Source organism: Mus caroli, unplaced genomic scaffold (assembly GCF_978045245.1).
Source record: "Mus caroli unplaced genomic scaffold, Mus_caroli_1 scaffold_1, whole genome shotgun sequence".
Lineage (NCBI taxonomy): Eukaryota > Metazoa > Chordata > Mammalia > Rodentia > Muridae > Mus > Mus caroli.
In genome coordinates, this window is record NW_028227256.1 from 51,125,815 (window position 1) to 51,138,660 (window position 12,846).

Here is a 12,846-nt window from a genome sequence, read left to right on the forward strand (position 1 = left end):
TCCCACCTCAGCCTGTCCTGGATACCCCAACACACCCAAAAAGCTAGACCCGTATTTAAAAGCATATCTCATGATGATGGTAGAGGATATCAAGAAGGACTTTAATAACTCACATAAAGAAATACAGGAGAACACTGCTAAAGAGGTACAAGTCCTTAAAGAAAAACAGGAAAACACAACCAAACAGGTAGAAGTCCTTAAAGAAAAACAGGAAAACACAACCAGACAGGTGATGGAATTGAACAAAACCTAAAAAGGGAAGTACAAACAATAAAGAAAACCCAAAATGAGACAACGCTGATGTGCTGGCTAGTTTTGTGTCAACTTGACACAGCTGGAGTTATCACAGAGAAAGGAGCTTCAGTTGAGGAAACGCCTCCATGAGATTCAACTGTAAGGCATTTTCTCAATTAGTGATTAAGGGGGAAAGGCCCCTTGTGGGTGGGACCATCTCTGGGCTTGTAGTCTTGGGTCTATAAGAGAGCAGGCTGAGCAAGCCAGGGGAAACAAGCCAGTAAAGAACATCCCTCCATGGCCTCTGCATCAGCTCCTGCTTCCTGACCTGTCTGAGTTCCAGTCCTGACTTCCTTGGAGATGAACAGCAGTATGGAAGTGTAAGCCGAATAAACCCTTTCCTCCCCACTTGTTTCTTGGTCATGATGTTTGTGCAAGAATAGAAACCATGACTAAGACAAAGGTGTATTCTTTTTTTTAGGGTAAAATATTCTATAATTATCTGTTAAATCAATTTGGTTTATACGTTCTATTAGTTTCACTGTGTGTCTGTTTAGTTTTGTGTTTGCCTGATTTGTACATTGCTAAGAGTGGGGTGTTGAAGTCTCTCACTATTATTGTGTGAGGTTCTATGTGTGCTTTTACAAATGTGGGTGTCCTTGAATTTGGGGTATAGATGTTCAGAATTGAGAGTTCAACCTGGTGGATTTTTTTCTTTGATGAGTTATGTAGTGTCTTTCCCCATCTTTTTTGATAACTTTTGTTTGAAAATCTGTTTTATTGGATATTAGAATGGCTACTCCAGCTTGTTTCTTGGGACCATTTGCTTGGAAATTTTTTTCCAGCCTTTTACTTTGAGGTAGTGTCTGTCTTTGTCACTGAAGTGTGCTTCCTGTATGCAGCAAAATTTGGGTCCTGTTTATATATCCAGTCTGTTAGCTCATTTTGTTTTAATTAGGTATTTTCTTCATTTACATTTTAAATGCTATCACAAAAGTCCCCCAGACCCTCTTCCCCCCCGCCCCACTCCCCTATCCACCCACTCCCACTTCTTAGCCCTGGCATTCCCCAGTACTGAGGGATATAAATTTTGCAAGACCAAGGGGCCTCTCTTCCCAATGATGGCTGACTAGGCCATCTTCTGATACATATGCAGCTAGAGACATAAGCTCCGGGGGTACTGGTTAGTTCATATTGTTGTTCCACCTATAGGGTTGCAGATCCCTTTAGCTCCTTGTGTACTTTCTCTACCTCCTCCATTGGGGGCCCTGTGATCCATCCAATAGCTGACTGTGAGCATCCACTTCTGTGTTTGCCAGGCCCTGGCATAGCCTCACAAGAGACCGCTATATCAGGGTCCTTTCAGCAAAATCTTGCTGTTGTATGCAATGGTGTCAGTGTTTGGAAACTGATTATGGGATGGATCCCCGGATATGACAGTCTCTAGATTGTCCATCCTTTCATCTCAGCTCCATACTTTGTCTCTGTAAGTCCTTCCATGGGTGTTTTGTTCCCAATTCTAAGAAGGGGCAAAGTGTCCACACTTTGGTCTTCATTTTTCTTGAGTTTCATGTGATTTGCAAATTGTATCTTGTATCTTGGGTATTCTAAGGTTTTTTAGAAAACTCCCGTTCGCTGTCCCGTAAAAGTGAAACCAAACTGCAGCCTGTGGTTTCTTCTCCACCTTAGACCATTTATGTTCTTGGATAAAAGACACACACACACAGCCTTTATATTTTTAAATAGCCTTATGCACCACAATAGCTGTGCAGCTGCCTACCCTCCATGCTGTTAGAATCTTCCTTACTATCAATAAACCCAAGCTATCGCTTACTATTTACTATGCTCCTACTGGGCTGCTCTTAACCCAATATTGGCAGCCCTCTGGACCATGTTCTCTTATCCCTTAGCCCATGGCAGCTCTCCTTCTTCCCTCTGCACATTATTCTTCTTCATTGAAGGTTTCTCCCTCCCTCTTTCTCCAAGCTCACAAACCTCTCAACCCCACCTGTATCTCTTCTGCCCAGCTATTGGCTGTGAGCATCTTTATTCACCTGTCAGAATTAACTTAGGGGAGGGTCCCAGGGGCTACATGTGGACTCCTGGTCTTGGGGGGCAGCACTTAGCATCGCAACAGACACTAAAAGATAAAACCCCAACAGAGATTGAAACAGAAATAAAAAGCATTCCTGAAAAAGAGTCTTTTCATTGCTGCCTTTTGGCAACACAGCCAAGATCCTGGCTGGCTCACTAAATCATTGAAATTGGGAAAGGAGAGCAAGGGGGAAAAAACCATAAAATACAAGCAAAAGAGCATACTTGCCAATTACAGAATTCTACAATGTAGAAAATCCCAAAGAATATAAAATCCCTAATACTGGTAAAGGAGTTTGGGAAAGCCACAAAGCAAGAGGTTATAATATATGTTGCTTTATCTAAGAAAAGAGAGTATATGTTGAAAATTTAAAAAGTACTGAGTTCAGAATTCAAAGATGACTTCAAGAGGAGAGGTATATCATGCACATGATGGCAAAACTCAATGCTAAGATTAAATTCTTTGGCTGGTGAGATGGCTCAGTGGTTAAGAGCACTGACCGCTCTTCCAGAGGTCATGAGTTCAAATCCCAGCAACCACATGGTGGTTCACAACCATCCCTTATGAGAAACAAATAGAAAAAAATTTACTTTCTTCTCAATTTGGTATATAGACTTAACATAATCCTTACCAAAGTTCTAGAGAATTTTTATAGGCATCAATCAATTGGTTGTAACTTTTCTTGAGAGTGATAAAGACACTAACACAGGTGACCAAGCCTGCTCAGTCAGTCAACAGGGTCTCAAGGGAGGGAGTGAGAATGAAGGAAAAAAAGACAATTAGACAACATGATAGCAAGCACTGAAGCAAGTTTATTTTTTCCCAAGCTGCTTTTATACCATTCTAAGTACAGGATCAGTTCTTGGTTAAAGAACAAACATGACATAAAAGTCTGGTGATCACTGTATCCAGGGGTGTATCAAGATGATCAAAACACAAGGAACTTATTCCTTTGCTGTATTTTTCTTGAGCCTATTTCCTTGTCCCAGCCTAATGTCAAATATTCTTGCCAATTTCCTAGAAGCAACACCAAAAGCTCTCCAAATCTCCCTCCTTTTTATTTCATAAACAAGACTGCATATGTCTTAGGTTGTTCTGACAGGAATGCCTTCCTTAACCATCATTGAAAATGTATTATCCAAAGCAATGCATTTACGTCTTAGGTTGGTAAGGCTCTGTGTAGAATCTTACCCATCATTGACTGCCAGCTTGTTAAATTATTGGCTTTGTCTGGGGATCCATTTTAAATTTCAAGCCATGTATTTTGGCTGCCTACATGCTGATGTTGTTAAAGGCAAGTTTTATCAAAATGGGCAGGAATAAAGTATTCCCAGGACAAGAAGGGCCAACATGATCAAACTATGTAAACCATTTCTGAAGCTTGACCAAGATGGAAATACTGACCTTAAACCATAAAAAATTTTATCAGTAGTATCTGCTGATAAACTAACTCAGGCACATAAACTGGAAACAAAGTTAGAAGGTCATATATTTGGCCTTCTTCAAGGCCAATGGAACCATGCAATGGGTTTCTCACCTACAGATTTAGAAATATACCTGGAATAAATATTTATAGACCTTGTGCCATTATTTCCTGAATAATATATCATAACAATGATTTGCATAGCATTTAGTTGCATGTGATATTATAAATAGTCGAAAGATTTACAGTCTATGGGAAAGTATGGGCATGTTATCTATAACAGGTACTTTGCATACTTTATAACAAGTACTTGAACACTGTGTTTTGATATTTGTCAGGGTCTTGTACCAAATCCCTCATGAATACTAGGAACGATCTTCATGCACATCCTTATTTCAAAATCGACTTTGCTTCACACTAGCCAGAAGCAGGGTAGTTCTGGAAGAGATGAACACAATCAGTAATCCAAAAGAAAGAATAAAAAATAGAGCATAGAGCTGTGTTCAATTGACATTTTAAGGTGCAAAAAAATTCAATAGAGAAGAAACCATGTTTCTAGTAATAATTAAATATCACATGCAAACAACAATGAAAAGACTTCACAATGACACTGGTTTTAATCATTCAGAAATATTAGGCAGCTGATGTATGTGAGGCAACATATATCACCCCTGCACCACCCTTTTTAATACATTTATTGATTGATTTTCCTTGAATACAGGGAAGGGTCACATATGGAACACAGTGTATGTGGACAACCAGAAGACAACTTGCTGGAGTAAGTTCTTTCCTTCCACTAAGTTGAGCCTGGGCTCAAATTCAGGTCATCAGGCTTGGCAGAAGGCATCTTGACCTGCTGAGCCATTTCACAACCCCCCTGTTTCTTCCTTTAAGTGTGTGTCAATCTACTGAGACTAAGGAAGTACTTCAGTCTTAGAAAATGTAAAAAAGCTGTAGCAATGTTACTATAACCATAATTTTACTTTAAGAACAAAATGAAAGCCTCCCTGACCACAGCCGTAATTACTGAACTGGGAGACAAAGCCCTTGTAAGGACCACTATTATTGTTGGCCAGTTCAACTAACTGTAGCCTAGGGCTGATTTACTGGTTCATTAACAGTCATAGGTTCCTCCAAGTCCTAATGTCTCTCTATACCCAATGTTGATACTCACCAAAAAGTATAGATAGTCTGTATGGATGAGGCACTGACAGATGAGTTTGCCATTTTTTTTTTTTTTTTTTTTTTTGGTTTTTCGAGACAGAGTTTCTCTGTATAGCCCTGGCTGTCCTGGAGAGTTTGCCATTCTTATTCTTCCACTGTCGCAATTTCTTTGTCCAAAGAATACAATTCAATCTGAAGAAAGTGTTGTAGCGATCCTTGCTGCCATTCTTGTGACTACAATGATGCCAGATCAGTATCTCTGGAAGAAAGCAGTGGCTTTTTCTGACCTACAATAAAAGATAATGTAGTCAAAAGAATGAAACGATAGTTTCATTCTATTGTGAAACTAATGTTAGTAAAAGCGTTTAAAACTCACCAGGTTGTTCACTCACTTTAAGGAACTTTCCAGCCGGGCCCTGGTGGCACACGCCTTTAATCCCAGCACTCGGGAGGCAGAGGCAGACGGATTTCTAAGTTTGAGGCCAGCCTGGACTACAAAGTTAGTTCCAGGATAGCCAGGGCTATACAGAGAAACCCTGTCTCAGAGAGAGAGAGAGAGAGAGAGAGAGAGAGAGAGAGAGAGAGAGAGAGAGAAGGAAAAGGAAAAGGAAAAGGAAAAGGAAAAGGAAAAGGAAAAAGAAAAAGGAAAAGGAAAAGGAAAAGGAAAAAGAAAAAGAAAAAGAAAAAGAAAAAGAAAAAGAAAAAGAAAAAGAAAAAGAAAAAGAAAAAGAAAAAAAGAGAACTTTCCATGTCTTCGTGTACCAGGCATTGTACATAGTCAGGGTTGGCTAGATGGCTCAACATCTTGGCTACAAAGCCCAGTGACTATAGTTCAAGTCTCAGGCCCCATGTGGTACACACACACACACACACACACACACACACACACACACACACAGGGCGGGGGGGGGGGGGGAGTCCGAGGAGGGGAATAAATAATTTTTACAAACTTTTAAAAGTGGTAAAATTCCTGTATTCAAGTAGCAGACAGCAATTACAATTGCTTTCTAAGGGAAGGAAACAGTGTCTTAGAAGAGATAAGTTTACTAGATTGACAAGACAAAAGGAAGGGGCCAAGGTGCCTTCAAGCAGCCTCTGCTCTCAGGCCTGCATTCTGGGCATAGAGACAGAGAAGGCTAGTGGGTAAGTTGAAACCATAAACAGTTTGAGCTTCGTCCTGTTCAGTGAAGGAATGTTAGCTGAATAAGTGGAATTCTTACATGATGCTAAGTGGAGACTGAGGTGACCACATTTACTTTTTAAAAAGATCTCTAAAGTAACTATAAAAGGATACACTATACAATAACAGCTAGGAGGCAATTTTGGTGTTCCAGTGAGAGACTACATGGTTGTATGAGGAATGCCTATGGTTTCCATGAATAAAATGACCTTGGTTTATGAATGAAGTCAACATTTTAAAATTAGTTGAAAATTAGGAGGGAGATCAAAAAAAAAAATAAAGTGTGTCTAGTCTCTTCAAACACATTAGAAGCAGAGTATGGCAATATATGTTTGAAACTATCATTCAGGAGGTTGAAACAGGAGAATTTTCTTGAGTTCAAGGCCAACCTAGACTATATTAACATGACTCTCAAAAAGTAAAAACCCAACAAACAAAGAAACAAAAATATCCACCCAAACCAACCACAAAATTAGATGTTGAATGTGATGAATTTTCAATTAAAGAGAAACCGAATCTCTAGCTGATAAATTTATTATCAATATTGAAAAATTTAAATCCATCTCTAAGACTTTCCAATTGTTTTACTTAAATTCTTACTTGCCAGGTGATGGACACAAGAAGTGAAAGGCACCGACTTTATTCAGTTTAACTCTCTGACTACTGCCTAATAGGAAGACGTGAGCTTGTGAATTTTCTCATCTCACCAAAGCCTGAGGCTTTTCTGGGGAGTGCATACATGTGTCCTTCATCTGTTCTACAGAAAAATCTTGGTGATTGGAAGTGAAATCATATATACACTGAAAATTACCAGCTTTTTTTTTTTTTTTTGCACTAATGCGTTTTCATTTTTATGTTTAAAGTTTTGTTTTTTTTTTTTTTTTTTTGAACAAAGGCATTTCTTTTCATGGGTCATTCAGTCTTATGAATGTCTTAACAGCTGTGGCTCAATGGGCAGGTATCCTCCCCAGCTCAGGAGGCCCCAGTCACCAAAAGAATCAGAATAGCATTTCTGTCAAGACACATGCTAAGTGACAACTCTCAGATTCGACTAGGTTTATTAGGTTTATTCCTTCAGCCAGAAGGAAGAGCTTTAATTGCCCTGTGTGGGGCACCAACCATTTGGTCCTGTGCCCTGAAACTCAGGTGAAGTTGAAGTTCTTCACTATAGGAGGGTTTTCACGAAGTGTAAACACTTTTAAGGCAAAACTGAGAAACATGACACCTTTTTTCTCCTTCCCCGACTTTTCCCTTCTTTCCCTTCCTTCCTCCCTTTCCACCGGCTTCGTTTACCTGTCAACAAGGAATCAAAATCTATGCTGAAGAGACAGAAGACTAGAGAGTAGCGTCTGCGTGGCTTACTCTCTACCTGATCATAATGAAAGAGGACCGAGTGGATTCTTTTGACAAGAAAGAGCTGATTTTTTTTTTTTTTTTACATTCTTGTGCTCATTAACAAAATATTTGTTAGTTTCTCATAGTTCAGACGTTATTTGGTCCTCTGGTTCTCCAACAACTGAAAACATCTGATCTTGGCCTCTTCTTGCTTCCTGCAGGGTGCGCCTAGTAATTAGGGCAAAGCCGACCCAATCGAGGAGAGGGCAGCAACTACGTTTCCCAGCGTGCTCTGCTGGGAACACAATGGAGCTTGGCGTCATCCGGGTCACGTGGTCTCGCGTTTCCCGGAGCGCTGAGGGATTCCGGCCAGGGTCCCTCCCCAAGTGGAGGGCCCTGCTGGGCCGGGAAAACTACACTTCCCGGCATGCCTCACCTCGGGTGCGCCTGCGTGCCGGAGCAACCCTGCTGGCGAGCGGGTTGGTTTAAAGAGCTGTTTTAGTTCCATGGAAACAAACTTGCTGGCCGGAGGACGGAGCTACGGGATGGTGGATGAATCAGGGGTGAGGCTGCCCGGCCCAGACCGGAAACTGAGGTGGGCGGCTTAGGGGGAGAGACCACGCCTCAGAACAAGGTTCCTTTCCCTCCCAGCCCGAGTCCAGTCCCGCCCCCGAGACCTCTAGAGCCTCGGTTTACCTTGCTTCAGCACCCTGCCTGGCTGTTTAAACAAGCCAGGTTAAGTCGGCCTTGGTTGGACCACAGCTGCAGAAGGGTGGCCAGCCGCTGAGACCTCTACTTTAGTTGCTGTTCTCCATTTAGGTATACAGTTAGTTGAAGGTTCCTGGCAAAGGCTTTTTCAACATTAAGGCATGGTTTTCTGCCACTTGTTATCCTCCCTGGTTTGCTTCCTGGATGTGAGGCGTCTCCATTTGTATTTGTACACTGTTTCTTGCTTGAGCTGAGATAGATCTTTGTTAAGTATTGTCGTGTTTGGCACCCACAACAGCCAAGATACTGTGCTAGGCTCAACAATACCAACAAAAGGATTGTAACCCTACTTGAATCAACGTGGGACAAACACAGATTCTTGGGGTTTTGTTTGTTGGTTGGTTGGTTTATGGACTTCCCCGGAATTACACACAGGGACAAATAAAGGGCTATTTTAAACTAGCTGCTTTCCAGGCACCATTTGGGACATAACACACGCCCGTTTCCTTCCTCCGATAGAAATTGCATGCTCCGTGACAGTAAGATCCATTCTGATGCTGACAGCAGATATCTAGAAACCCTTTAGAGACATGAATACAGATGTGGTGTCAGTCTGTGCTACAAATGCCATAGTACGATTAATGCCAATAACCTCTTTTGCAAACAACTTGGTCCATGGTTTGATGAAGACAGCAGGCACTTCACCTGCATAGGACTAAATTCTATTTTGCCATCTGAAGAGAAAGAACTGAAGCCAGAAGGTAGAAAGAAACATACAAGACCTAAGATGGGAGGAACCTGGGTTATAGCACAGTGGAGTGCCTGCCAAGACCATTTGGTAGTGTGTGCCTGTAATTCTAGCCTTGGGAGGTAGAGACCTGAGGAGAAGTTTAAAGTCATCCTCACATCGAGTTTGAGGGAAGCTTGAGCTACACAAGACCCTACCTCAAACCTAAAATAAGTAAATAAATAAACCATAATGAGATGCATTTATGTATTCCTTCCTTAGCAGACCCTTCTGGTAAGCTGGTGTGTTTTTTGAGGTCCCAGAAAGGCAGCTGTTTTCTTTTGCTGCCTCCTTTCTCTCTTTTTCTGGTTCTGACACCAGCCAAAAAGTTTGCCCTTAACACTGGGCATTCTCATAGTCTCTGGAGAGGCCTTACTCCAGCGACCTGTGTAACTCCTCGTGCACTCCCATGGATAGGCTTGCCTTCTGTCTTTACTTTTTTACTCAGAAGCATAGCTTTCTCTTTCTCCCTTTCCCTCCCCTGACCTCCCCCCACCCACCCTGTTTCTTTTTCCCTCTTCCCTTCCTTTCTCTTCCCCTCTGTGTATGTGTGTGTGCACTCATATGCACAGGTGTATATGTCTTTGTGTCTACATGCAGGTCTTTCCTGAACACTCCTTACCTTATTTTGAGATAGGACCTCTCACTAAGCCTGGGGCTTACCAATTTGGCCTGCATAAGCTGTGGCATCGTGAAACCACCAAACTGGGCCATTTTGTGGCATATTTTTTTTCCACATAAATGACCATTTTTCAGAAAGCTATTTACAGATTCAATGAAATCCCAACCAAAATCCCCATCTCACTCTTCAGAGAAATAGAAGAAAAAAAAAAACTATTCTAAAACTCATACAGACTCACAGATGATCCCAGAGAACCCAAACAATCCTAAGCAAAAGAGAACATTGCTGGAGGGTAACAGTTCCAGATGTTAAGATTCATCACACAGCTGAGGTAATAAAAACAACATGTATGGTACTGGTATAAAAACTGACACAGAGGAACCAAACATGAGTACACAGCATTTCAGATGCTTAGTATTTTACAAAGATGCTAAAAGCAAATGCTGGTGAAAAGCAACATCTTCATCTTCAGCAAACAGTGCAAGCATGAGGTTAAACCTGGGCCTATCACCGCCAGTGCTGGGAACTGGAGTCAGGTCTTCCAGAGGGGCAGCCAGTGCTCTTAACTGCTCAGTCATCTATTTGTCACCCAGACAATATACTATTTCTTGAGATGCCTACAATTGTGATGGTCACTTAAATTTGTATGTGTGTGTGTGTATAGACATATATATGTATATACATATGTATATTACACTTTTGTGTTTATATTCATAGATGTTCTAGCTTGGTTTTGTTTTGTTTTTGTCTACTTGACACTATAGTCATCTGAGAGGAGGGAACCTCAATTGAAAAAAATGCCTCCATAAGATCAGGCAGTAGGTAAGCCTGTCCATCATTTTCTTAATTCATGGTTAATGTGGAAGGGCCCAGCCCATGGTGGGTGGGACTGTCCTGCTTAGTCATCCTGGGCTCTATAACCAGGATGAGCAAGCCATGATGAACAAGCCAGTAAACAGCACCCCTCATGGCCTCTGCATCAGCTCCTGCCTCCAGGTTCCTACCCTGCTTAAGTTCCTGCTCTCATGGCTTTCAGTATGAACTGTTGCATAAAAATGTGAACAGGAATAAACCTCTCCCTTCCCACAGTGCTTCTGGTCATGGTATTTTGATGCAATGATAGCAATCCTAACTAAGACAACAGCGTTAAAATTTGTGACAATAAAATGAATGGAAGTAAAAGTTACTCCACAATTATCAAATAATTCTGTGTTTAGGGGTAATATTCTGAAAGACATTCTAGGCCAGTAACTTCCAGGAAACACACACACACACACACACACACACACACACACACACACACACACCAATATCATAAGCAGTGTATTAGCATTTGAAAGGGGAACTCTTACTTCTGTGGACATAGACTCCATTCCCACACTGAATAATAGCTATATCCATTTACTACCAGTTTAAATGGAAGATATCAGCTGGTGTTATCTATCATAACCAGCAGAAAGTGGTTTTGTTAAAAACACGTAATTGCCTCACGTATCTAACAACTATTTTCTGAATGTTCATTGCCAATGACATCTGCTATAAGCACAAGGGAGGACACAGGGACCAGACAAAACTCCCTGACCCTATGGAGCTTGTCTGTCAGCTGAACAAAGACAGGATGGAAATGGGAGCAACTTCCACAGGCTGTGAACACCATGTGAACACCACTGTAACAGTTCTGGTTTTCCCAAGTGACCAATCACAGCATCAGAGATTGCTGTGACATAACTAACTTCATCAGGCCGGCCACCCTATCCCAGATGATAAAAGCACAGGGGTAAAAGTAGGAAGATCAGTTTGGAGGCTATTTGATAATCTAGACAAAAGCCTCTGCAGCTGCCTGGAACCTATACTAGGTGGAATGGTAACACATGATCAGATCCAGACAATGTTTCTGCTTTGCTGGTGGGTTAGATATGAGTAATAACAAAAGAAGCAGCCAACTTTATCTAGCAGTTTATTCCCTCAATATATATAAATTGTATATTTTGTGTGTGTCTTTATCTCTTAATAGGTTTAAAGTTTTCATTATATAGATTCTTCCCTTCTGTTTTAGTTAGAGTTTTATTTCTGTGAAGAGAGATGCCATGACCATGGCAATTCTTCTTTTTTTATAAATATGAGGTCGATTGACCACTTTTCCCTTTTTTAGCTTTGTGGGTTTTTTTTCCCCAATGTGGTTGCTGGGATTTGAACTCAGGACTTTTGGAAGAGCAATCGGTACTCTTAACCACTAAGCCATCTCTCCAGCCCGACCATGGCAATTCTTATAAAGGAAAACATTTAGTTGGGGTCTGTCTTACAGTTTCATGATGCTCATTATCATGGGAGGAAGCATGGCAGCATCTAGGCAGACATGGTTCTGGGAGATAGAGCTGAGACTTCTACCTCTTGATCTGCAGGCAGCAGAAGGAAACTGTGTGCCACACTTGGCCTAACTGGAGCAGAGGAGACCTCAAAGCCTGCCCCCACAGTGACACACTTCCTCCCACAAGACCACACGTGCCTCAACAAAGCCACACGTCTTTGAAGCACCACTTCCTATGGGCCAGGCATTCAAACACATGAATCTATGGGGTCATACCAATTCAAATCACTACAACTTCCTTGGTTAGGTTTATTCCTACATACAGTATTTTCTTTGAGTACATTGTGAATGAGAATGTATGTTGATGTTACATAGAAAAGCTATTTATTTATGGAAGTTGATTCTGTGTTCTACCATGTTGCAGATCATTGTGCTCCTGTCTGCTAGAGCTCTTCGTAAAGATTTTTTGGTGCATCCTAAGATGCTGTCTATTTTAGAAAAATCTCCTATGTACTACTGAATAGAATGTGTATTCTTTGCTATTTGACTAGAATACACGGTTAGATATTATATCTACTTGATATATGTTTAACTAATTTTGATGTTTATCTGTTTATTTTTTTGTCAGATGAATTGTCTATTGGAGAAAGTGGAATATTGAAATCACCTACTATTAATCATGTTAATCTATGTCTTTAAATCCAGAAGTAGATTTTTTTTTCTTTTTAACAAATTTAGGTGTTCTGGAATTAGGTGCATGTATGTTTGGGATAGTAATTTTCTTCTTGGTTAATTCTTCCCTTGATGAGAATGAAGTGTCCCTTTTTATCTCTTTTGATTAGTTTCAGTTTGAAGTCTATTTTGTCAGATGTCAGGACAGCAACACTTGCTTGCTTAAGTTCTTTCACTTTAACTTCATTGATCTGTTTCTTTGTGTTTTATTTAGATTCCTTGAGTTACCTGATGAAGTTGGAATTATAATTGTTCTTT

General features: G+C 40.9%; 1 protein-coding gene and 1 long non-coding RNA gene across 9 annotated transcripts in view; one reads left to right on the forward strand and one right to left on the reverse strand.

The window, feature by feature from the left end:
- Positions 1-3,141: 3,141 nt before the first annotated feature.
- Positions 3,142-7,706, reverse strand: LOC147006035 (uncharacterized). The gene is made up of 3 exons (XR_015047153.1): positions 7,390-7,706; positions 4,927-5,203; positions 3,142-4,190 (listed from the first exon to the last, which is right to left on the reverse strand). It is a non-coding gene; the product is annotated as an uncharacterized LOC147006035 (long non-coding RNA).
- A 31-nt stretch (positions 7,707-7,737) lies between these two features.
- The window catches only part of Ccdc150 (coiled-coil domain containing 150), a 107,814-nt gene continuing 102,705 nt past the window's right edge, over positions 7,738-12,846 (forward strand). For 6 of the 8 annotated variants that reach the window (XR_002378903.2, XR_002378904.2, XM_021173989.2 and 3 more), the window contains exon 1: positions 7,922-7,994. Coding sequence is in view for 5 of the 8 variants with exons in the window: in XM_021173989.2 (XP_021029648.1) it covers positions 7,938-7,994 (57 nt within the window). In the remaining 3 variants the exon portion in view is untranslated. Of the gene's footprint in view, positions 7,873-7,921; positions 8,027-12,846 lie in introns of those variants that run through there. The other 2 variants (XM_085837329.1, XM_021173999.3) reach the window with 2 other exon arrangements.